Below are 26,673 nucleotides of genomic sequence, written 5' to 3'. Positions count from 1 at the left end.
CAGCTGCAGCTTTTACATCTGGTTGCGGCCATCCAGTCACCAACCATGGTTGACCTCGGAGATTCATCACGGATCCATCGCAATGAGCTTTAGTTTATCAAAAACTGCTAAACAGATTCAGACCAAATTATAAAAACGAGTTTACTGGATCAACATACAGATTTTTGCCAAATTTGGTGTAATTCTGTTCAGGTATTTTTGCGGTATCACTGTTAAATTTGCCTTTGGAAAATTGCATGGGGAAATGCATTTTAGGACCTCTGGCCTTTTTTTCTGACTTGCTCTTGACAGGTCACCTCAGAACATTCTAGGAAAAAGCTGAAGTGGACGAGACTTTCTTTTTTAGAAAGTTTCAAAAAGATTAATCAGCGATGTCAAAGTAATTAGCAAACCAAAAAATAAATTTCCTAAGAAACCACGGACCTCGCTTTAACTATATAAATATTACTCAAACACACACACACAAAATAAAGGTTAAAGCAGGTTTATAGTTCAGTGAAAATGTCAGTTAATACATACCATTTTAAACAAAAAGAAAACTAAAATTTAGAAGTAATAGTTTACTGAGCTAACTAGAACTTGGGCCCCCACAATGTTCAGTGTTGTCATCAATGATGTAATTTGAGATGTTGTTAGAAATTGGGTTTCTGTTTGGCAGAGATATGCACCCTGTCCAAGCAGGAACCAGAATCATAGTCAGGGTAAGTCCCATACACACCCTAGGTTAGCCTTTGCTCAACCTTCGGTTGCTTGACACAGAGAAGTCAGGTTTAACTTAAAAGACAATGTTTAAAGTATTTGTGCAACACTTCAAACAGTAAAACAGTGAAAACACTATACAAAAATAATCCAGGTTAGAAAAGTAGAGTTTAATTTAATTTAAAAAAAACAAGACCAAAACAACAAAAATCCAATAAGTAAAAGTCAAGATATACATTTTTAAAGAATAAATGTAAAATAAAAACTTAGAAGCAAAAACACTTAAATGGGCAATCTGGTCATGCTGGACCTGGGCACAGTCAAAAGCGTAGGCCGACCGCTGTGGAGCACGGGCCCAATACAGGGACCCACTTTGGCCCGCTGAACCAAAGTACTTTGATCCAAGATGCGTCGTCGTCGACGAAGAAGTGAAGTGCGGCCAAAGCGATGCATCAGTGTCGAGCCACGTGGTGGATGAGATGCATACATTTTCCACACACAGCTGCGGAGATGCGCCAGTTCCAAGTGGGATGCCCTGGTTCTGAATGCAATACAAGGCTGCTGCTGTCGCAGTAGGCGATGCATTAATTTAGAAGGCGATGCACATTTTCCAAAGGCGATGCGCTGGGTTCGCTTCACGCAATGATGAAGATGCACTGGTTCCGCCCCACAAAGGCAAACATGCTCCGGTTCCAATCAGGATGCACGGCTTCTGGTTGAAGCAGCACTTTATACCCACTTCCAAAGGCCCAGGACTGGGTTGGCACCACTTGGCAGGACACGACTTGCAGCAAGCAAAGTCCAGGTGCTGTTGCAGGGTGAATTGAAGCATTTTGCATCCCTTAGACTTCAGAAAACAAAGAACCAGTCAGCTGGGCTTTGAAGTCACTCTGGGTTCTTGGTTGTAGAGATGCAGGTCCAGTCCTTCTCACTCCCAGGTAAGAGGGCAGCAGGTCAGCACAGCAGAGCAGGAGTCCAACCAACAGAGTGGCAGTTCAGCAGAGTGGCAGTCCTTGCAGCAGCACAGCAGTCCTTCTTCCTGGTAGAGTATCCAAATGTACTGAGTTGGTGGTGTCTACGGTCTGGTACTTATACCCAGTTGAGCCTTTGAAGTGTGGGAAGCTTCAAAGAGAGGCCTTTGAAGTGCTCAGAGTGCCAGCCCTTCCTGCCCTAGTTCAAGACTCACTACAAGTGTGTATGCAGCCTTCTGTGTGGGGACAGAACACTGCCTATTCATTTATGTCAGCCCATCCCTCTCAAACTACCCAGGATGGCCCATCAGCAGGCGCGCCCTGTGGGAGGGGAAAGGGGCGGGGTGGCACGTGTGTGTGTGGGGGTGTGAGAGACCAAAAAAATATTATAATACATTTTTTAAAACTACTTTTTTGCCATGCAGCGCCACTCCCATCTGCTCTGCTCCTTCTTGCATTGCAGGCACAGGCTCCCAGCCTGCCTTGCGTTCAATCCTAACCCTACTTTCATGCTGTCAGCAGCATGAAAGCAGCATAGGATTGGACGGACCACCCAGCCAGGACGCTCCAAAGCAGAGTGGGAATCTCTGCCTGCTCTCTCGGGTTGGAGAGAGCCTAGTGTGCATGTCTGTTTGGCTGGCCCGAAATAGCCGGCCAAGCATACATGTGCACTGACACGCCCTGTCACGCCTTTGGCCCCTCCCCTTTTATAGTAAAAAACATAATAAACAAACTTTATTATGTTTTTACTGTAAACGTTTTGCAGTTAACGGATGGCCCATTAGTCACACTTAAGCTCCCTTTGTGTGTGGCTGTCTAGAGGGAATGTACAAGCCCAGCTGTCACCCCACCCCAGACGTGCATTGGAGACAGGCAGTAGGCACCAAATAGCTAAGGTAAAAAAAATGCCAACTTTCTAAAAGGGGCATTTTCAGAATTACAATTTAAAATCTGACCTCGCCATAAATTGTGATTTTAAATTGTGATTCCAGAGACACCATACTTGGGGGTCCCATATCTTCCCAAATAAAATTTAATAAGGTAATCCCAATGTTATCCTATGGGAAAGACAGGCCTTGCAGAGTAGTGAAAAACAAATTTAAGTGTTTTTCTCTACTGTAAAAAACGTAAAAGGACACGTCCTACTTTTTAAATACATTGCACCCTGCCCTTGGGCTGTCTAGGGCTTACCTTAGGGGTGATGTATATGTATATGTATTAAAAAGGAAGGTTTGGGCCTGGCAAGAGGGTTAACTTGCCAGATCGACATGGCAGTTTGAAACTGCATGCACAGGCTCTGCAGTGGTAGTCCTGAGACATGGTTAGAAGGCTACTTAAGTGGGTGGCACAGTCAGTGCTGCAGGCCCACAAGTAGTATTTAATTTACAAGCCCCAGCCACATGTTGTGCACTTTATTAGGGGCTTATAAGTAAATTAAACATGGCAATTGCGGATAGGTCAATGTTACCATGTTTTAAGCAGAGGGCACATACACTGGTTAGCAGTGGTAAAATGTCCAGAGTTATAAAGTCAACAAAAATGAGGTCAGAAAAAGAAGAGGAGGAAGGCAAAAAGTTTACGGATGACCCTATAGAAAGGGCCAAGTCCAACAGATGTTATCAGTGATGTCATCAATGATATCATTGAACATGTCATGAGTAATACAGTCGGTGAGGTCATAAACAGAGTATAAATACTTTAAATTATTTATGTGAAACAACAATTCTGTACTTGAAATTCTGACACGTAACCCATACATTAGTCAGAGCTAGCCCATAAGATAGTTAAGTGGGGATATGTGCATAGGAAGAGTTAGTGTGGGCTCACAAACACTATGAATTAACCATGGTAGAGTACATTTAATGGATATTATTGGTGATTGGTTCACACAGTGACCTAACCAAATTAGTACATGCCATGAATTGGTGAGGACTGGTGCAGACATGAACATTTGTGCTGGTCATGAGTTAGTAAAAATTTCTGCAGGCCGTGAATTTTTGAGGAATCCTACAGATTAAGAATTAGCAAGGACTAATTAGTCTCCCATACATTACTGCGGATTTGTGTAACCTATACGCATTAATGCGTATTTATTCAAGCCCAGATCAGCCAGAATTGGTGCATACCATGAGCTGGTTTGAAATTATGGTGACTATGAATTAGCAAAGGTAAGTGCATGTTGTGAACTTCTAAAGACGTGCACAGAGCAAAGAAGTGCTGATATTAGTTAAAGAGAGGTTGTTCAATTAGTGAGGATTTCTGTCTGTCTTAAATTAACCAGAATAATTGTGTACCATGAATAGGCAAGGGCTATTGCAGATCAAGTATTAAGGATAGTGCATAAAAGTGATTTTTGAGAATTTGTGGGGGTCCATGAATTTGGGAGGGATTGTGCATGCTATGCAAAAGTGATGATTTTTGAGGGCCATAAATTATTAGCTGAGACTAGTTTAGATCATGACGTTGTGAGGGCTTGTGTAGAAAATGATTTAGGGAGACATGTCTACCATGTCATGTTATGCTGTGTTATGTTTTGTAGATTTGTAGAGTGCACTTTCACTTGGGAGGATTTCCTGGCACTGAGCAGGTGTAAGTCTGGGCACACCTATGCCCTAGTGGGACTATTCAAAACGCCAGGTCCTCAGCTTCTTCAAGAAGTGAGGAAGAGGCTGTTATGTGTAGCAGCAGCTCTTTTCATGCTTAGGGAGCAATGTAGGAGGTGGCTTGTCCACCACATCTGGTTTTCCATGTGTTTTGGATTTCTACAATTTGGAGCCTGGAAGGTTTGTGAAAGCAGATGTTTTTGTTGAGGTATGCTTGGATAGTGTTATGTAGTGCCTTGAAAATGTGGGTGAGGAGTTTAAATTGTTCTCATTTGTGAATGGGGAGCCAGTGCGGCTCTGTCAGGTGTGGAGTGATGTGAGTACTGTGTGGGAGGTTGAGAGTGATTCTTCCCACTGAGTTCTGAATGGTCTGCAGCCTTATGGTAAGTTTTTGTCGATCCCCGCAGAGAGGATTTTCCCATGGTCCAGCTTACTTGTGAGAAGGACATGCATGGCGATTTTCCGGGTTCTGATTGGGAGCCATTTGAAAATCGTCCTCTGCATCTTCAGGGTATGGAAGCCTTAGGTGGTGACAGCATTGACTTGGGCGGTCATATTGAGTTTTACTTTACATAACTGCCAAAGGTGTCACTAATCAAAGTGGTTTTGACAGCATTGACTTTATACATCATCAAAGTGAATTGAGCTAAGCTAGATAAAGTGTGAAAATAACATAGACAATTGTTTTCATGCCTCATACTTCTGTTTCCCAGAGAATCCGTGGAGTGAAAAGTGGCTTTATAAAAGATACATCGAGTAAGTTACAAAACTCATTCTCTAGAACAAAGAACTCCAAAAATGAGTTTCAAATGATTACCTGAAATAAGAAAGTAAAAACTGATAAAGCAATGGTAATGCTTATGACTATGGTGGTTCAAGTGTTTGCTTAAGTATTGCTGTTCCAACTGCTGTAATGCTGGTATACTATTTAGTGGTTCAGTGATATTTAGTTTAAACATAATTCAAGCAACATTTGTTTTGCTTATTGGTTATGAATCCCATCTTACTTAGAGTTTTTGAACACTATTTTCTCTCATGTCAGGTGTATGTATGTATACTATAGTACAGAGTGTTCCAGTGCCAGTCAGAGCTGAAGTGATCTGTGGGTCATCTTTGCAATTTTGAAGCTGAGGTGAGTGAGAATGTGAGTCAGTATGTATGGACTAGTCGAGGTTTGGATCCTTAAAAGAGAAGATATACATACCAGGAACCACATTTTGAAGCCTGTGACGTCAAGGATTCCTTCGTATAAATAGCCCCTGTTTGGCACAAGATTTTTATAGAGCTGTCCTCAGCTTTTCTCAAGCTTATCCTGTTAGAGGTTTAAGGTTCTGGAGAAAACACAGTGTTATAGAAAACCAAGCTCCCTTTACTCTGCCAAACGTTGCTGGATGAGTAATGGTGCCAGACCATGTTTGGTGGGCCTCAGGGCAACTAGAAGCTAACGGGCCTCAACCATGGTGGTTGAGGTCATTTACTGTCCTGGGGGTTGTCCTACTGTGGCTCTACAAACTGGGCCAAGTACAACCGTTTCTTCCCTTGACTCTCTGGGTTTCCGATGAAAAACAGTCACAAGTTTCTGAGAGTGCAGGTGTGAGGGAGAGGAGAGGGCAATAGCTCAGAACTCAACAATCAACCAACAATCAGAATACTATAGCCCAGTGCTTATCTTTTATGGAATAAGAAAGTACTTTAATCTCACAGTAGAACTATATACTACACAATTTAATAAGTACATTATGTAGGGGTACCAAAGCTTTGTCCTAACAGAGATACACTACACTTGCCCTCCTTCTTGGTAATCGTCTCTCCGCCCACTAAAATAAGGTTTCCCACTGTTACTGCCCCTACAAGTCTAGGGAATCAGGCAAGATTGGGTTCAGGTGCAGATGGCTTAAAAGGTTCACTCTGTTTGGTGGAGCAACTCAGTTCCATGCTTCCTATTGTTCTTTTGCAAAATAATCTCAGGCAATCTCTTGTCCTTCTGTGCAGGCCAAGCCCATTGTTTACATGTGTTTTGTTCACAAGTGATCCGTCTGTGTAGGGACGCAGGCCACATACTTCTCACAGCCTGGCTCTTCTTCTGCAAGGGAAACCACTTCAGGACAATGGTCATAGGTTCAGCCTCACAGAGGTGGCATGCATAGTGGTACCGGACTTCAACACTATGGCTGTCCTGGGCAGTTGCAGTCCAGCATTCTACGATGGCAAAGAGCTCTGCCATTTTGATCAGAGTGGAATCGATAATAAATGTCCCCAACAACCTAATCTGTATTGCAGGCACAGACTGGGGCTAACCCCTGAGAGGCAGCGGAATCGACGAAGCAGGAGGGCCCATATGCTGTAACAGAAGCACAGCAGCAAGTGTGCCCAGCCTACTGCAGCACTTGTCAAGGGATGGAGGCAATAGACCCAACTGTCACACGTCAGCCTTAAATTGTCAAATGAGAAAAGAACAGTACTTAATTTGGTAAAACAAATAAGTGCCAGAGCACTCATCACGAGGCCACTGCAGCTTGCTTCACCTGTTGCCCCTACCAGCGCTGCCAATGACAATTCAGACTATCCCGGGCCGCCAAAGCTAAAAGAATGTATTGTGAGGCAGCTATTAGTCATTTTTAATATATATTATTTTAATTATAAACTGTTGTTCTGCTTATCTCTAAACTAGACAGACAGTGACACCATGTGGCAGCTGTCATAAGTTCCTGTGTTGAAAATTAAGTGACGGTGGCGAGTACCAGAAACCATCGGCTCAAGTTAAGCACTAGGAAAGAAACAAAGAGGATCAAGGAAATCCCAGACTGGCTATTCGGCATCTGCAGCCAACTTGATATCCCAGATGCGCAACACAATAAAAAGCCTCTCCTGAACCCCAACGTGGTGGGAGAAATGCACTGCCGTACATGTCTATGGTCTCCCTGACAAAACAACCCTCTCTGACATGTTGTTGTGGAGAAGGACCTGGGCAAGCACGAGACAGAAGATGCTTCAAAAAAAGCATTAATAAATTACTATTCCAGTAGTCGGTGTGACTATAACATCAAGTACTGGGAAAACACAGATACTCAATAACATTATACTAGGATGGAAGGGGGAAAAGACAGCCAACCCACTATCTCGCCAATAGGTACTTTTCCCTGCTGCCAGAGCAGAGAGAAAAGAGAAAAGAGGACCTCTCGAAGGGAACTGTAGTTGTTATGTGAAGTGCTGGATCCTGTGTGGCAGGGACATATGGTAAGCTGCCTTCGGAGTTATAGTGTTAGTCTCACCTTTTCTAGAAGTATTGTGAGAACATTGTTTTCTGTTAAAAAGTTTCGAGTGCTGCTGGAGTTGGAATAAAATAAATTTAATGCATTCTCCTTGTCTCTTGTCCTTACAGAATTCTGAGCCACAATTTCTATGGTTGTCGAATCAATATTATTTTTTGTGTATATAGATAATGTCTCTGTTTGATTAAGTAATTTCTTTAAAACATTAAGTATATCTGCAAAATTCTACCAGCACACCACCTGTTGTTTTGTTTGGGATGGCTACTAGTAGATCCTCACTAACTGGGTGTTGTACACCATGACAATTGTATAAAACGTTTTGATGTGAAATGTATATTTATTATAAATATAGATGTATGTTTATGTTTATTTGTTTCTAGCCCTGAGGAAGTTTGTTGAGAAATCCTTTAGGGAAAATAACACATGTTGGCGAGAATCTTTGGTTTTATCTTTTGTATGGACAAATGAAAATGTAATAAAACTGAAAGTGAAAAATGTAATCCTGATGATGAAGTATGGACATTCATTTTCTATGAAACAACCTGTGTGTACGAACCTTTGGTGGTGTGCTGGTAGAATTTTCCATTGATATATCTTGGACGGCAGCACCAAGAAGAATTATTGGAAACTGAATAACCCTGTTTCTCGTACTATTTGAGCACCCAAGGGACGATTTTTCATTTGTAACCAAAAAATGGTAACCGGTGGGTTTAATGTAGTACTTTGAAGTGTGTAACTGTGAAATTGTGAGATGTAGCTGATATTTTAATTAAACATATTTGTTAAAACATCTAAAGTATTGTCGAGGATATTGTGCGCTTTAGTAAACAATTGTAAGAAAGATGTTAAAATCCCTCAGGAACAGAACATGTGTTGATGAAAAGTTTTGGTTCCATCTTTTCTATGGACAAATGAAAATGCAGTAAAACTGAGAATGACATGAAATCTTCATGATGAAAAATGGACATTAATTTTCCATGAAACAATTTAGGATTACTTATTCTACAAATCTTCGGTTGAATTTTGCATTGAAATATCTTGAATGGCAACACCCAGAAAGGCTGAACACTGAACAACCCATAACTATTTCAGCAACCAAGGCACGGTAAATAATTTGTAACCAACAAATTAGTAAGCCATGGATTTAATATTATTCCTACTCTGTGATATATGCAGCATTGAGCTTGTGGTGCGTAGCTAATATTTTCATTGAGCGCAGTTGATGAAACATCTAAGCTATTGTCCTGGATTGTGTCCTGTTTAGTTAACAATTTTAAACAGGGGATTTCTCTTTTGGGACACTTCTTCGGTATCTTTTCACTCAGGAAACTCTCCTCCTGTATTTTACCAGCACTTCTCCAGAGTGGAGAAACTTGCCTTTCTTCCTTCGATGTGAAAATGGCCTACTTAAATAGAACCAAAGATTTCAGCAAAACTGACTCCCTCTTTGTCTCTCATAGGATAGCAGGCAAAGGGAAGTATCAAATGACTGCTAGCTTGACCTGGTGAATTACTCTGTTCTTTGCAAAAGCATTAATTGGTTTCAGGAACAAAGGTGCCTGCGGGTATTCAAGGACACAGCACCAGGGGAGTAGCAGCTCCATGGGCCAAGGCTAAGGCCCCTCTGACTGAAATGTGTAGGTTGGCCAAATGGCTTCCCAGACACTTTTATGTTGCATTATTGACTCAATCTGTATTATACACAGTCTTTTTCCTTTGGTGTTATATTACTGAAAATGGTTCATTTGCAGCTCTTTCATGTTTTTATCATATATCATTTGGCATCACTTTGATGTTGTCAAAATTTTAGAATGGTTGTGGTTTCGCAGGAGAGCTAAGAATCCACCTCTTTCTCCTAAGACAGCACACTTTCAGAGTGAGGAAGAACACCCCTGAAAATAGCGCTTCTCTGGGGAAAAGAGGGATCAGGGGAGTAAGAGAGTGAGAAATACAGGTGAGGTCCAAATAGTAATGCGTGTCAGAGTCACTAGACCGTTGGGCTTCCATAGTGTAAAGCACACAATACCTTAAGCAAGTCTTTAACAGGGGTGCATCATTCCAATAGTCAGAATCAGTATGGTGCTTACCTGAATACAGTAAGGAGAGCTTTACAAGTAGGCTTCTGGCTACCAGATTACAGGCAGAGAACTGAAAAGAAAGAGAACATCGGTCCAGCAGAGCTCTGGTTGTAGATTTATCAGTAAGAGAGCACCAACAACGAAAGAGCACCAACTGGTAAGTCACAAGGAACTGCAGGGAAACAGAGGGAAGTGGTAAAACTAGTAGAGCCCTGCCCGATAGGGAGATTAACTACTGAGAGAATGAGGAAAGGAAAAACAGAAAAAAGCTTGATCAAATGCCAAACGGATGTGAACTGAGTCAAAAGCAGATTAAGCCCAACAATCACTGTTGCCAAGCACAGCATTGCCTGCTTGCTGCCCTTTTAACTGTACTTCCTCTCATAGCCTGGGAGTGAGACCAATAGCTGATCTTTTCAGTCTGAGCTTCACAGCCATAAAGGACCTTCCTAGTTTCCATCTTCCCATTCACCAGAGCTTCCAGTCCCGAATAGGCTTATGCTAGTGTAACTTGTTAGGGTTTTGAAAAACAGTGTCATAACTGCCTTCGAATATATTTCTGTTGGCCTGACCCTGGAGAACCACAAGTCTGAGACGCCTTCCTGACAGATATCTTTCTATTTTTTTAAACTATAGCACAGGAAGCTTGGTACATCCTTTCCGATTATGAGTAAAACGGACGACTGGATAGTATTCCAATTAACCTTCATCCCTCCAAGTCCTAATCTTCCTTGTTGGAGCCCTGGGTGTCAGCGGACTACTCTTCTAGAGGCTCCCATGCCAGGTTGTGGATATGGCTTGGTACTGATACAAGAGGTGTGTTTGTAGTAAATTGGATTTCAGTGTAGGGGCAGGGACAGTAGCATTAAAAGAATGGTTAATGGTGGGAACTACCTTCTTCCCATTTAGCAAATTAGGTTAATTGTCTGGTCATGAGGATTCCTCCTCACATATGTAACAACAACACATACTGACCCTTTGCTTCCACAAGAAACCACGTGCTGCTTTAAAGAAATGGTTATCGCAACAAGGGTCTTAGGTGTGAGACCCTAGCCTCCTACTTCCACCACAAGATTGCAGACATCCACGACAGCTTCAGCACCCAGACCCCACCAGCAACCACCAACACCACAGATTCACCTCCGACCAAACTCCTGCTCTCCTGGACCCCCATCAATGACAACAACACCATCGAAATCATGAACACCATCCACTCCAGCTCTCCATCTGACCCCTGCCCTCACCACATCCTCAACAAAGCAAGCTCTGTCATCACACCCCAACTACGGAAGATCATCAAAGCTCTTTCGAGTCCGCCACCTTCCCGGAGAGCTGGAAACACGCTGAGATCAACGCCCTCCTCAAAAAAACCAAGGCGGACCCAAAGGACTTCAAGAACCTCCGGCCTATCTCCCTGCTCCCCATCCCGGCAAAAGTCATTGAGAAGGCCGTCAACAGACAACTAACCCGCTTCCTAGAGGAGAACCGCACCCTGGACCCTTCCCAATCTGGATTCTGCAGCAACCACAGCACTGAAACTGCCCTCTTCGCTGCCACCGACGACATCAGAACCATACTGGAGAGCAGCGAAACCACGGCCCTCCTCCTCCTGGACGTCTCGGCCGCGTTTGACACCGTCTGCCACCACACCCTACGCTCACGCCTCAGCAATGCTGGAATCCTCGACAGAGCCCCGGACTGGGTCACCTCCTTTCTCACCGGCAGAACCCAGAGAGTCCGCCTCCCCCCATTCCGCTCAGAGGCCACCAAAATCATCTGTGGCGTACCCCAGGGTTTGTCCCTCAGCCCGACCCTCTTCAACTCCTACATGGCCCCGCTCGCTAACATCGCCCAATCCCACAACCTCAACATCATCTCATACGCCAAAGACACCCAGCTGAACCTGTCCCTCACCAAGGACTCCGCCAAGACCTACCTCCACGAAGGAATGAAGGCCATCGCCGAATGGATGAATAGCAGCTGCCTCAAAACTCAATTCAGACAAGACGGAAGTCCTTATCTTCGGCTCCACCCCCTTCGCATGGGATGACTCCTGGTGGCCTGCCACTCTCGGAACTGCTCTGACTCCCACCGACCACGCACGCAACCCAGGATTCATCTTGGACTCCTCACTATCCATGACCCAGCAAGTCAATGCCATCTCCTCCTCCTGCTTCAACACCCTCTGCATGCTCCGAAAGATCTACAAATGGATACCCACCAAAACCAGAAGAACAGTCACCCAAGCCCTCGTAAGCAGCAAACTGGACTACGGCAATGCCCTCTACGCAGAAACCATGGCCAAACTCCAGAAGAGGCTGCAACGCATCCAGAATGCCTCTGCACGCCTCATCCTGGCCACCCCCGCCACTGCCACATCACAGACCACCTGAAAAACCTGCACTGGCTCCCAGTCAACAAGAGAATCACCTTCAAACTCCTCACCCACGCTCACAAAGCACTGCACAACACCGGACCAGAATACCTCAACAAACGGCTCTCCTTCTACACCCCGACCCGGCATCTCCACTCCGCTGACCTCGCCCTCACAACCGTTCCACGCATCTGCAGAACTACAACCGGCGGTAGCTCATTTTCACACATCGCTGCCAAAACGTGGAAAACTCTTCCCACCCACCTGTGCCAGACCTCCTTACCTTCAGGAAACTTTTCAAGACCTGGCTGTTCGAGCAGTAGCAGTACCACCCCCCCTCACCTTCTCCCCCTCCCCACGCCTTGAGACCCTCACGGGTGAATAGTGTGCTTTACAAATCCCTTATTGATTGACTGATTGATTGTAATGGGTAGCTCACTATGGCTTTTGTAGTAACTTTGCGGTTACCTGATTCAGCCTTCAGGAGGTTAAAGTTGGTATATCCTGCCTTTTTTAAATAATATTTATCTTAATAATTAAACCCAGAGCACGGTGGACATATAATGACGTGTACAACCGCATTTCATTTTTCATAAATATATTGATTTCCAAAATATTTCGATGTGCCTGTTTGGCAACCGATTTACACCGTGTTCAATACAACTTTTATACCTAAATGAAATCAATAGTTTGAAAAAGAGAGAAGAGGGGACAAATGAGACTGTCTCAGTCTGATCTCACTTGTGGCGTGTGCTTTCACATCTATCAATGATATTATCAGCAGGTGTGAGTGAGGCTTTGTGTGCTATTGAATGACAGCTTATGCATGTGTAATGTCTTGCTGAGTTTGTTTAAGTGGTCGCAATGACTAGTGGCCTTAGGTAGATCTTTCCATACAGAGAATACAAAGACAGACAAAAGATAAGACGTCCCCGGTATGAGTTCATTTAAAATGTATTCGACTTTAATGGGACTCAGATGGCTTCCACGTAGTTGCCTGTTCTGTCGTTTGTATTGGTTCTCTTTGAATGATTTATATTTTTTTGTTCACCACTAAGATAAGTGGCATTGGAAAAAAGCGTAGCTATACCATCAGTTCTATTTTGGAATTCGGTAGCATGAACAATTAGTAAATTACTTTCTAGAGGGAGATACAATAAAGAGTACACAATATTAGGGTAATTAATGATACTGGTAAATAACGTCTCACTTTAGGAAGTCTAAAAAGGTCTTCCACATGACGATTCCCCCCCCCCGCCAGCTTTTCTGGGGGTCCATTCAACCCAAGGTTAATCCATATCTGTGAGATATTAGACTCAGAGACCCCACAACACATTGAGAGGAGAGGGTTAATTTTGCGTCACCCACTGTAGGCCGTCATTATGAGTGCCAACCTGAGCAAACACCTGCGTTTGCACATGAATTAGAATCTCGAGTTTCACTGTAATTACCGCATTCCATACAATGTTTACCCAGGTGAATTTAAGTAGGTGAAACCTGTTGAAATCTATTGTCGAGATGTCCAGCAATAAATACCAGTACATGTGGATTTTGATGGTGAAATGAACAAAGTCAGCATGCTCTTCCATATGTGTATATGGAATACTCATGGTAGAAGTTATTTATCGGACCCGATAAATACCGATTCCCTTGGGATCAGTTTTATTAGGACAGATAATTAAAGTATCCTCGTCAGGCCACTTGTAATGAGGCCCTAGTGGTGTCCAATTTTGCTCCTTTTCTTTTGCTGTGGTCATTGTTGTCCTAAGTCTATATTGTAATGGCTGTACTTAGTCTGCAAAGGCAAAATACATTGCTCCTTGGAGCAAAAACAGCAATGGCTACCACAAAAAAGAAATGGGACAAAACATAACTGTGTAATAGGGTATTAAATAGCACATTCGTGAAAATTAGCATCTCCTAAGAATTTTCTGTAATCTGATACCAGTTTTTGAATGTCATCTACATTAGAAGACGTGTAGGTGGTGTCAACTCAGTCTATTTTTCGCTATTCTAGACATTGTCTTAGTCTCTTAGTCCTGGAGGTAGGTCTCAGGGATGGACATAGGGGGTCAATACTTCCCAGTTCTTTCTTAGCGGCTCTAAGGAAAAGTCAACCTCTTCTAGAAGCCACACTGTCTTTCCCGGGTGCAACCTGGGTTACAGAGAGGATGTAGTGCCCCAGCGCAAGGAGGAGACAACCCAAAAGCACAAAAACCCAAAGTGCTGAAGTTCTTGGGCATCTAGATAAGAGCAGGACTGAAGCAGAATTGAAAATGACAGATCTTGAACAAGCTGGAGCTGGAACTAGTGGTGATGGAGCAGAGATGGAGCTGGCGTTGGCAGCACTTGAGCTAGCGGACCCCGGGCAAACCAGGAGCTAGCAGGCCTGGGACTGAGATGAACATGGCAGGACTTGGGGTTAGGTTGAGCAGAGCTGGAGCAGGTAGGGCTGGTGTCATGCTGAAGCTGGAATATGTTATGCATAACTACTAAGGTACTATAGGGTGAAATGTTTACTTGGTGTAGGAAAGACTTCCTATTCTGAGTATTCAACTTGGAAATTGACCATAAAAGACATTGGATTTCCCATTTTTACTCTTTCATCCAGGCCTTTTCCTTCAATACATTTCAGCAGGTTTGGCCTGCCAGAATCAGTCATGGAAAACTGCAATGCTGCACTAGTTATCACACAACTCATTATTTTTAGCCTTGTTCCGACTGTTTGCAAGGGGTTCAGAATTTAGCACTGAACTGGTAATAAGTGCTCTGCAAATACCATTACCAAGGATGATGTATGTATTGGGTGTAGAAAATACTCCTTTTCCGAGTTCTAAAATGGAGCAATGGTATCTAACACATCTAAATTACATATGCATTGTATTTTTCCTTTGGCAGGTGTCCCTTCTGAATTCTATCAGGGAAAAATTGCGATATTGTGATAATTATCATACACTTGTAATTCCGAGCAGTGTACAAACTCTTATTTCCATAGGTATTGAAATTTAGCTCCGAATTTATAACATGCTAATAAGTACTAGAGGCCAGATGTACGACCTTTTGTTTAACGACTCGCAATTCGCAATCTGTTTGGGAATCGCAAATTGCGAGTCGCAAAACAAAATGTACAACAGTGTTAAGTACACTGTTCGCGATTCCCACTAAGGTCACAAATTACCTAGCTCTTCAATATTCATGAGGTAGGTCGCAATTTGTGACCTAATTGGGAATGGGTGCACTCAGAGAGATGGTGGCCTGCTGGGGACAGCAGACCACCATGTCTGATCTGATTTTTAAATAAAGCAGTTTTTTAAAAATGCGACTCGTTTTCCTTAAAGGAAAACGGGATGCATTTCAAAAAGAAAAATTCAAAGTTTTCTTCTCATACTTCAGAGTAGACAGTGGTTCATGGGACCATTGCCTGCTCTTAAGATATATATTCGCTACCATTCACAAAATGGAAGGGGTCCTTTGGGGACCTCTTCCCGTTTGCGAATGGTTAAACACACTTTTGAAATTGGTGTTAACTGCAGTTGTTTTGTGACCGCATTCACTGTCGCAAAACAATCATGCATACAAATTCAGATTTGGTATTTGGAAGGGATGCCCTGAACACATCTCTTCCTAATGCCGAATCGTAATTTCGGCTTTGTACATCCCCAAAAACATTCCTTTAGTCGCAAACCGGCTGATTCTGTAAATCGTCCCATTTGCTGCTAGAAAAATGCTTGTACATGTGGCTCTAACTCTCTTGCTTACAAAGTGTAAGTTCATTGTATCGTCCTTCCCATGAGCATTAAGGTCTTGAGTACAAGTTGGGTGCTAAATTCCTATCCTTTTTGTGGAGTTTACACACGGATCAAAATTCATAGTTGTGTGATAATTATCACTCTAACCTGTCCCTGTCTTTCTTTTGGCAGATTTTGTCAGATGAAGCATGACAGCATTTACTGGGGGCAAAATCCAAGAAAAAAGGCAACGTACACCAAATGCGGTGCATTATAAACCAAATCCATATGTTCTGCTTCATTCTCAATGAAAAAAGGTAGAATAGCAGGTAGTTAACAATCCTGTTAAATACCTCACCCTAAGGTAGTGGTATTCATCAGGTGTGGCAAATACTTCACACCCATCAAACTTTTAACCCGTTGGGTGCCGAGGACGAGGTGATTATGTCCTCTGCTGTGGCGCTCAGGCGCCAGGGACTTAACCACCTCGTCCTCGTTTAGGCCCTCGGGTGAAGCGCTAGTTTATTTAGGCCGATCTGCCCCCTGGGGAGGGGGGCAGAAGCCACTAGACGCCAGGGAGTTTTTTTCTTCTTCATGTTATAGATGAAGGGGAGCAACCCCTTGAGCAGGGGTCTCTCCCCTGGGGGGGGCAATTTAGTATTAGGCCTTATCTGCCCCCCACATGGGTGCAGGTCAGACTATTTTAATTAGGCCAATCTGTCCCCATAGGAGGCAGAAGCCACTAGACACCAGGGAGTTTTTTTTAATGTTATGAATGAAGGGGAGTGATCCCTTGAACAAGGGTCGCTCCCCTGGGGGACAATTTATTATAATGCCTTTCCTGCCCCCCCCGGGGGGGCAGATCAGCCTATTTTAATTAGACTGATCTGCCCCAGATGGGGGTGGCGCAGAAGCCACTAGACGCCAGAGAGGTTTTTTATGTTTAGAATGAAAGGGAGCAGCTTCTTGAGCAATGGTCGCTTCCCAGAGGGGACATTTTTTATTAGGCCATTTTAGATCGGCCTATTTTAAATAGGCCAATCTGCCCCAAAGGGGGCAGAAACCACTAGACACCAGGGATTTTTTTTTTACGTCAGTTTCACACAAGGTGAGTGACCCCTTAGGCAAGGGTCGCTCCCCTGGGGGGGGTAAATTTATTTTAGGACCCTTCTGCCCCCCCTTGGCGGCAGATTGGCCAATTGTTATTAGGATGATCTGCCCTCATTGGGGACAGAAACCACTGGGCACCAGGGATTTTTTATTTTTTTTATTTTTTACAGATGGGGAGCGACTCCTTAGGCAAGGGTCGCTACCCTAGGGGGCAAATTTATTTTATGCCATTTCTGCCCCCCTTGGGAGCAGATCGGCCTATTTCTATTAGGCTGATCTGCCGCTGGGGGGGCAGAAACCACTTAGGCACCAGGAATTGGGGTGTGTGTGTTTTGTTTGGGGGGCAGCCCCTTGGGCAAGGGTCACTGCTCATGGGGCACATTACTGTTGGCCATTTCTGCCCCCTTTGAGGGCAGATCGGGGTATTTTTGTAAGGCCCATCTGCCCCAAAGGGGGGCAGAAAGCCCACCATAGAGCAGGAAAGATTTCTTTTTAAAAAAAAGAGGGTGGGAGTATGGCCATACCCCCACTGCAAATAAATGGGGACAAAGTTGTTCTGCCCACCTGTAGGCAAATGGGGCAATTACCCCGATCCACTCCCCGGCGGGGCAGAAAGCCTACTAGATCTCAGGGAATTAAAAAAAAATAGTGGTGAGGTGGCTACTAACCAGTATGGGCATGGTTATGACCCCCACCCCAACTGAAAGGGGTAACAGTCTTTCACTTCTCCCCCTGCACACTAAAACATCTATCCCACGGCAAGCAAGAGGACATTTGATTATTTTGGGTTTGGGTTTTACATTTGAGCCATGAGAGATTGTCTAACTATCAAAATTGTCCCTCTTGGAATGGTGAGGGCTGCACTTTCTGGACTTTGGGACGCTGCCAGGTAGAAAAATCTATGAGACCTAGACAGATCTGAAAACTAAACCTCTGTGTGAGTCCAGGGTGGTGTGCTTCACATGCACCCGCACCATTTTCTTACCCACAGTGCCCTGCAAACCTCCACCTTTGCTGGAAATCACACATTTTTCCCACATTATTGTGATGGAACCTTCTGGAATCTGCAGGAATCCACAAAATTCCTACCACCCAGCATTGTCGCATCTATACTGATAAAAATTCTGCCCCACTTGTCAGCTTAAAACCGTTTTTTTACAAGCTGTCCTTTTGGGCCTGCTTTGGTTCCCCCTCATTTTCAACATGTTTTTGGCTCTTCCCTGTCACAGGCACTTGGCCCACCGACACAAGTGAGGTATCATTTTTACCGGAAGCCTGAGGGGAACGTTGGGTGGTGGGAAACTTGTGACAGTGAGGTGATCCCACACAGAAATGTGGGAAAAATTTGATTTTTTTGCTAAATGTGAGGTTTGCTGAGGATTATGGGGAAGAAAACACTGGGGGATCCACGCAAGTCACACCTCCCTGGATTCCCTTGGGTGTCTAGTTTTCAGAAATGTTTGGGTTTGGTAGGTTTCCCTATATGGCTGCTGAGCCCAGGACACAAAACGCAGGTACCCCCGCAAAAACAGGTAGTTTTGTATTTGATAATTTTGATGTGTCTACATAATGTTTTGGGGCATTTCCTTTTCCGGGTACTAGCCCTACCCACACAAGTGAGGTACCATTGTTATTGGGAGACCTGGGGGAACGCTGGGTAGATGGAGGTTTGTGGCTTCTTTCAGATTCCAGAACTTGGCAGCAACAAAATGTGAGGAAAAAGTGTTTTTTTGCCACATTTTGAGGTTTGGAAAGGATTCTGGGTAACAGAACCTGGGGAGAACACCACAAGTTACCCTATCCTGGGTTTCCCCTAGGGGTCTAGTTTTCAGAAATGTCCAGGTATGCTAGGTTTTCCTAGGTGTCAGCTGCGCTAGAGGCCAAAATCTACATCTAGGCACTCTGCAAAAAACACGTCAAATTGCATTGTAAAAATGTGATGTGTCCTTGTTGCCTTTCATGTCCGTGAGAATTAGGCCTACCCACACAAGTGAGGTACCATTTTTATTTGGAGACTAGGGGGAACGCTGGTGGAAGGACATTTTAGGCTCCTCTCAGATGCCAGAACTTTCTGTCACCGGAATGTGAGGAAAAAGTGTTTCTTTGGCCACATTTTGAGTTTTGCAAAGGATTCTGGGTAACAGAACCTGGTGAGAGCCCCACAAGTCAGCCCATCCTGGATTTCCCTAGGTGTCTGTTTTTAAAAAATGCACAGGTTTGGTAGGTTCCCTAGGTGCCGGCTGATTTAGAGACCAAAATCCACAGCTAGGCACTTTGCAAAAAACACATCAGATTTCAATGCAAAAATGTGATGTTTCCATGTTGCGCTTTCTCTCGCGGGCATTAGGCCTACCAACACAAGTGAGGTACTATTTTTTCGGGAGACTTGGGGGAACACAGAATAGCAGAACAAGAGTTATTTCCCCTTATCTTTTCCTTCCAATTGTAAGACAGTGTGTAAAAAAGACATCTATTTGAGAAATGCCCTGTAAGTCACATGCTAGTATAGGGACCCCGGAATTCAGAGATGTGCAAATAACCACTGCTTCTCAACACCTTATTTTGAGCCCATTTTGGCAATACAAATGTTTCCTGGATACCTATTTTTCACTCTTTATATTTCAGCAAAAGAATTGCTGTATCCCCAGTATACAATGAAAAGCCATTGCAAGGTGCAGCTCCTTTATTGGCTCTGGGTACCTAGAGTTCTTGATGAACCTACAAGCCCTATATATTCCTGCAACCAGAAAAGTCCAGCAGACGTATTGGTATATTACTGTCGAAAATCTGACATTGCAGGAAAAAGTTACAGAGTAAAACGTGGAGAAAAATGGCTGTTTTTTTTCACCTGAATTTCAATACGTTTTTATTTCAGCTGTTATTTTCTGTAGGAAAACCTTGTAGGAGCTACACAAATTACCCCTTGCTGAATTCAGAATGTTGTCTACTTTTTAGAAATGTTTAGCTGTGTGGGATCAGGCGTTGTATCATGCCCTTTTTTGTCAATAACTGGAAGGAGGCTAAAAGCACAAAAAATAGTAAAAATGGGGTATGTCCCAGTAAAATGCCAAACTCGTGTTGAAAAATGTGGTTTTCTGATTCAATTCTGCCTGTTCCTGACAGCTGGGAAGATGGTGATTTTAGCACCGCAAACCCTTTGCTGATGCCATTTTCAGGGAAAAAAAAACACAAGCCTTCTTCTGCCACCCTTTTTTCCCATTTAAAAAAACAACTAAATTGTCGCTGTATTTTGGCTAATTTCTCGGTCTCCTCCAGGGGAACCCACAAACTCTGGGTACCGCTAGAATCCTTAGGATGTTGGGGAAAAAAGGACGCATATTTGGCGTGGATAGCTTATGTGGACAAAAACTTATGAGGGCCTAAGCGCGAACTGCTCCAAATAGCCAAAAAAAGGCCTAGCACCTGAGGGGGAAAAGGCCTGGCAGCGAAGAGCCTGAATGCACTGGTGTCAACACGTAAAACAGCTATGTAATAAAATGAAGGCTGGAGAAATAACAGCCTCTAGCAGTATGGTAGTCTCAAAGCATTAACTTAAGCTATAGTTTATCACACCACTCTGTAAGATTCTCTGTTTTACTGTGTGCATAAGATATAATGGACAGGTCTGGGGGCTATCCGAACCCTTCATTTAGCCTCTATATTTTTATCATCCGTCTACGGACAACTACAGCTGTCTGCTGACAGTGCTAATGAATTCCAAACTACCAGAGCCACAGCATATTGCAGATCTTTACATTCTGCTGTAGTATATATTAATATGTTGCAGGTAAATGGATATAATTTATTTCTGCTCAACAATTTTATATCCCAGTAATAATGGTGCCACCCTGTGCCTATTTTGTATATTACGAGCCAGTCAGACATTCTGACTTTGCTAAATGCTTATTTTCGAAGTGGTGCGGTATTGTATTGTAGTTTTATACTATAGTTCTTTAAACTCCTGATGAAGTGCTGAAGCACATGCGCAGACACGCAGCACGCTACTCTGTGGAGTGTCTGGGGAGGATAACTTTTGTTTGATATAGCATTACATGTTTTTATCTATTATGTTTTTGAAAAGTATATGTCATACCTGCTTGTTCTGTCAGCTTGTTTTGTTGATGCAAAGAAACATATTTTTAAGTCATTAAAGCTTTAATTTGTTTCTACATACAGAGAAACTCCATTGGCCTAAAAAGGAGCTCTCTAAGAAGTCAATCCTGAATCCAGAAGATGACTTGTCCCTCAGTCTTGAAAGAAATCTCCATCTGCTGTCCTCTTCTGGAGTCCTGAAGGACATTTTCACTACAGGAACCAGTAGCGACAATGTGTTCCTACAGAGCAAAGAGGAAAAAAAACATCCCAGCCAAAAGCAGACGTCATGCAGTCTCCACAAACGGCAGAGGAAGTCCACCAAGGTTTCTTCGAAAGAGCGACGCAAGATTAAGGCACCTTCGCTCCTGCTGAGCAGCAGCTGGTATTGCAACAGCAAGCCATCCCCTCTTTATATCACCAGCCCATTGACCACGTTTTGTCCTAGCATTGCCATTTCAGGCAGCAGGATGGGACTGTCAGCCAGAACCAAAACAAAAGTCAAAAGACATTATTTATCTAGCCTGCCGAAGCCAAGCCCCCCTCCACCATTCAAAAGCCAAGCAAGAGAAGCTAAACTCTGCATACTAACAGCAATTAGGCCTTCGAACTTGGAGATAGAAAAAATTAAATTCTTTAAATCCGAGTTCACCTATAACCCTGTGTTTGAGTATTCAAATCCTGCTGTTCCAAATGTACTGTCAAAATACAGCCGGGCCTCTGACAGATTTCTCAAACAGGTACGTATGGCACGTTTGTAACATATACATAGTGCATTCTATTGGTTGGTCGTATTTAGATTGTTTACATTGCTGATGACACATAACAACTGACTTAGGTACATAAGGGGTCTGATGCTAGAGTATTACATGCAGCCCACGCAGTGGACTGTGTTATCCACCAACAACATATAACATACTGACGGATTCTGTGTTCATTTATTTATTCTGAGAGAGATTTATATTGCAGCATGTAAACCTGCACGGACTTTTCTGTAATGTCTTGAGAACTCAGCTGTGTGGAGCGAAAAACACTTGCATACCAAACTTGAGGTATTGATCTGGAGCTCAAGACCATAGTTCTTCCAAAGCAATTCTTTGGTCTTCTGGGAGGTTGGAGTCATAGACAGTGTGTGAATGGTTGACGATGAAATAAGTGAGGGTTCAACAGGATCCAGTTCCTTTGAGCACAATAGTGACGAATTCCTGTATTTAAAGCTGGTAGTCAAAAGCTTCTTATATTCAACTCATCCTTGAATAGCTGGTGGTTTCGATGGGATTTCCGATCTCAGTCCAGATGGCAGTCAGTGTTCTGCCTTTGTGATGTTTCTGGCAGCTCGATTAATGGTTTCTAATAGGAATGTTGATAGATGTTAGCTTTTCTAGGTATGCTGGACCTTTCTTTGGAGGTTTCAGAGTAACTTACCTTAAATTCTGGGCTCTGGCAATGGAGTGCCTTGAGATCTGGGCTGTTCTGATGCTTTGTTGGGTTTAAACACATGTGAATGTCTATGATCTAAGATTCAGTAAGCTGCAGTAATCAATGCTAAATAGGCAATCAAGCCTGGGATGATCAGCAGTCATGCGAACTGGATACATTGGCTTGGGTTGAGTAATAAGTTGGTGTGACTTTGACTACTGCATTGATCTGGGGTGGGGGGGTAACAGGTTGCTAGTGGTACAATGTCAGAATTTCAGTTTTAGGTCCATTAAAACAAAGATTGTTTCCCTCATCCAGGGAAAGAAATCTTTCAGTCATGTTGAAATGTAACCCTGAGTCCCAGTGTCAACTTCCAGTAGAATTGTGTGTGGTGCCGCTTAACATGGGGGCTAAGGAGCACGCGTACATATTGAACATTAACGCTAACAGCGTGGACCGTGTCAGGACCTTGAAAATTAACTTTATTGTGTTTGTGTGCTTCACCAAGTCTGATGCAAAAAGAACAGATGATGGACAGAATGCTGGACAATGAAAACATCCACCCCCAGACACAGATATCTGGGTTTAGTTAATCATTTTTTTGCCCACCACGCCTCCCCAGTTGGGACTCAGTTTTGCCATATGCAATTCACTGTTGACCCTGCTCCCCATGTTTTTTTTAGTTTAAAATGCTACATTTAACATGACATTTAAACTGACATTTATACCTAACTATATCATCACTTTAACCTTTTTGTTTTCAGTGAATTTCTGAGGTTTTCTTTAATGCAAAAGATATTATTGCAATACCAAGCTAACAACACTTTACCTTTTGTTTTTCTCAGTACATTTTAACATAAAGTAATATTTTAGTACCATACCTAACTGTGCCAACCCTTGCTGCTCACAGCCTGGGGTGGTGTTGCCTTTCCATCCGCTCAACCCCCTGTGGTCAGCCACCCCCGCCATGCATGACCTACCCATCTGTGAGCAGCTAACTCTCCTTAGACGGCCATCCCCCTGCAGCCAACCTCACAGTGCGCATGGCTGAAGGCCTACGGCAAGGCCCTGGGCCCAACTTCCTGCTGACGGGCAGGCCCCCTAAAACCACTGAAATTCCCTTGTTACACATAATTAAAACACTGAAATTAACCAGTTACATTAACTGACTTATAACTTTCAACCCTATAGATTTCAGAAGTCTTCAGTGATGTAATGTGTGAGGTCATATGCATCATAGCAGTGCAAAGAATACTTACATATAACATATTACACATAACTGGTGAAGTCCAATGTTTTTTGGTTTCAAAATGTTATTTTTCATTATTCGAAGACCTACTTGTAACTCCGCTTAGCCTTTGTTTTTTCAGTGAATTTCTATATTTTTGTAACATGAAGTAAGATGTTCCGATCATATGTCTGCACACAAACCCCACACAAGTGGGCAGGTAACTCCCACACAAGCAAGTAGCTCACGACATGCATGGCCTTTGACTGTGCGTGCATGCATGGTGTCAGCCAAAGGTCCTGCGGGCAGCCAGCCCCCAATCCACTAGCCTGCCCCCTTATACTCTGTTTTTAAACGTTGTCAATACGCAGGAACCAAGTCCCTGTATGCTGAAATGACAACCACAGTATTTTCTTTAATATTGTGGGCAGCCAGTGAGATTGCTCGGTCCCACTGAACCACTGGGGCCCACTGGACTGATCCACTAGTGCCTTCAGGACTGAACCAGCAGACAGGAAAAACTCCCCATTAACCAATTAGATAGCTAAGGGCCAGATGTAGGAAGGTTCCCTTTTGCGAGTTGCAAATTGCGAGTCCCAGCGACTCTCAATTTGCAACTTGCAAAAGGAAATGCAAAAAGGTGTCTCAGACACCTTCTGCGACTCGCTATGCGGTCGCAAAGACCCACCTCATAAATATTTATGAGGTGGGTCGCAGTTTGCGACCCCATAACGAGTCTAGGCACTCACGGGGATGGTGGCCTGCTGGAGACAGCAGACCACCATGTCCGTGACTGCTTTTAAATAAAGCAGTTTTTTTTTTCTCTTTGCAGCCCGTTCTCCTTAAAGGAAAATGAGCTGCAAATAGAAAAAATACCGAAACCTTTTTGTTTCGTTTTTTTTCAGAGCAGGCGGTGGTCCATAGGACCACTGCCTGCTCGGAAAAAGTATTTTTGTGAGCATTCACAAAGGGGAAGGGGTCCCATGGGGACCCCTTCCCTTTTGCGAATGAGTTACCATCCACTTCAAGTGGATGGTTACTGCGAGTTGATTTGCGACTGCTTTCGCGGTCACAAATCAACTCTACATCGTGATGCGGTCGCAAATAGGAAGGGAACACCCCTTCCTGTTTGCGAGTCGGATTCTGCATCGGGAAAGGGCTTTTGCGCCTCGCAAACTGCGTTTTTTCGCTGTTTGCGAGTCGCAAAAGCCTTCCTACATCTGGCCCTAAGTTTTTTAAATTTGCGGTTCTATGGTATTTCCGCTGGACTCCTGCCGGACCAAATGTCCAGATATATTTATTTTTTTAACCTTTGTTTCTCAAAGATTGCTGAACAGTTATACATAAAATCTTAAAAAGGGCACTCTCTGGGTAGAGCTCTTGTTTTCTGCCAAATCTAATGTAATTCTGTTCAGCTGTTTTCTCTGTATCGCTGTTCAAAAATCCTTACGTAAATTGCATAGGAAAAAAAGAGTTTTCGACCCGCCTCCTTTTTCTAAAACCCCTACTTGATGAATCACCCCAAAACATTCCAGGAAGGAGCTAAAGTGGGTGAACTTTTTTTTTAATGTTTTGTGAATATTTGTCAAATGGTGCCAAAGTATTAGCAAAACAAAAAACTCTCTTCTGGTGGGAAATCTGACCTATCTATAACTACACAGACAGACAGACAGAAATCGAGACAGATAGATAGATAGATGGATGGATGGACAGATAGATAGATAGATAGATAGACAGATAGATAACAGACAGATAGATAGATAGATAGGTAGATAGATAGATAGATAGATAGATAGATAGATAGATAGATAGATAGATGTTGTTGTGCTTGCATTTATACCAATATAGCCATTGACACAATGCTTGTTGATTGTGGTTCTTCACTCATCAGTTCCTCAGAGTATCTGCACTTTAGCAGAGGTGACCAAAGGCAATAGATAATGACAGCTTGTAAAAACTGCTTAACAACCGGAAACCTCAATGATGGAAGACAATGTGACAATGTAGTAAATAGATATTTAAATGAATATCTGAGTTCATTGATTGTCTTGCTTGATGTCCTCTAAAAAGGAAATCTTTGACCTATTGTTTTTAACAATATCCTTCAAAATTTCTGTTAATTGCAAATGTGAACACATTCTCGGATGGTTGTTTACAGCCACGTTCCCACCCTTTTGCTAATAGCTCTTTTGCTGAATGATGAAAAGCATTGTGCTTTTTTCCATTTGTCAACAGCCACTAAACTTTAAAAGCAGAGATATTCCAAGCCATGGAGCAAAATGCAAGTCAAATGAACAATGAACAAAGGGACTTAAGACCATTAGGGTCATTTTCAGCTGTAAGTGGTTGCTGAACATAAAGAGAATTTTCTGCACAAACCACAATATCAACTTCATCATGAGGTCCACAGATTTGGGCCCGTGTAGACTGAGTTACTGATGCTGCAAGGACCATTAACTCTGGAGAGAGAAATAGGGGCAGAATTGACAAGATTTACAGGTAGAACTCTGAGGTTTCTTTTGAAATTACTAGAGGGATCAATAATTCCAGTCTCATACCCCCAATAATTCTTCATTTCGCACGCCAGCTTGTGCAGCAGTGTTATTTAGAAAAAGGCATCCTCAACATTTTCCCCACAAGAAGCAAACCTGTGATCAGCATGAAAGAGGACAGCGCATCTTCTCTTCAAAGGATGGCCTCCACGAAAAATTATGAGCACAGATCAGTGGCCATAGCTTAATCCAACAGAAGCCTATAATTTGAAACAGTAAATACTAGCATTGGTGAGCTGAAACCCATAAAGTACAATATGTGAACTCAATTGGAGCAATCTTTTAAAATGAGGTAGTGTGTAAGATACACGTTTACAAGCACACCAACTTGAACAGAGTTATCATGCCTTTGTCACTCCTCATAGATTATGGAAACACTTAGGGGCCTATTAATAAAGGTAAATTTACATGTGATTACATTTACACATGTACCTTTACTCTTACTCTTTTGAGTATCTTTACTACTTTCGGCAATTCACCCTTCATGAGTGTAAAGTTACTCAAAAGTGTAGACTTACCAGTCCCTACCCTTGGAAACAGTGGGTGG

At 43.2% G+C, this 26,673-nt stretch overlaps 1 protein-coding gene across 1 annotated transcript in view; it reads left to right on the top strand.

Annotated features, from left to right (window-relative positions):
- MATCAP2 (microtubule associated tyrosine carboxypeptidase 2) overlaps positions 1–26,673 on the top strand; it is a 196,933-nt gene that overhangs the window by 15,765 nt on the left and 154,495 nt on the right. Inside the window, exon 2 of the mRNA XM_069215542.1 lies at positions 21,012–21,667. Coding sequence (XP_069071643.1) covers positions 21,012–21,667 — 656 coding nt within the window. The remainder of the gene's footprint in view (positions 1–21,011; positions 21,668–26,673) is intronic.

This window comes from Pleurodeles waltl, chromosome 2_1 (genome assembly GCF_031143425.1).
Source record: "Pleurodeles waltl isolate 20211129_DDA chromosome 2_1, aPleWal1.hap1.20221129, whole genome shotgun sequence".
In the NCBI taxonomy this organism is placed as follows: Eukaryota; Metazoa; Chordata; class Amphibia; order Caudata; family Salamandridae; genus Pleurodeles; species Pleurodeles waltl.
Note: the sequence above shows the minus strand (reverse complement) of the source record. Positions and strands in the feature narration are given on the sequence as shown.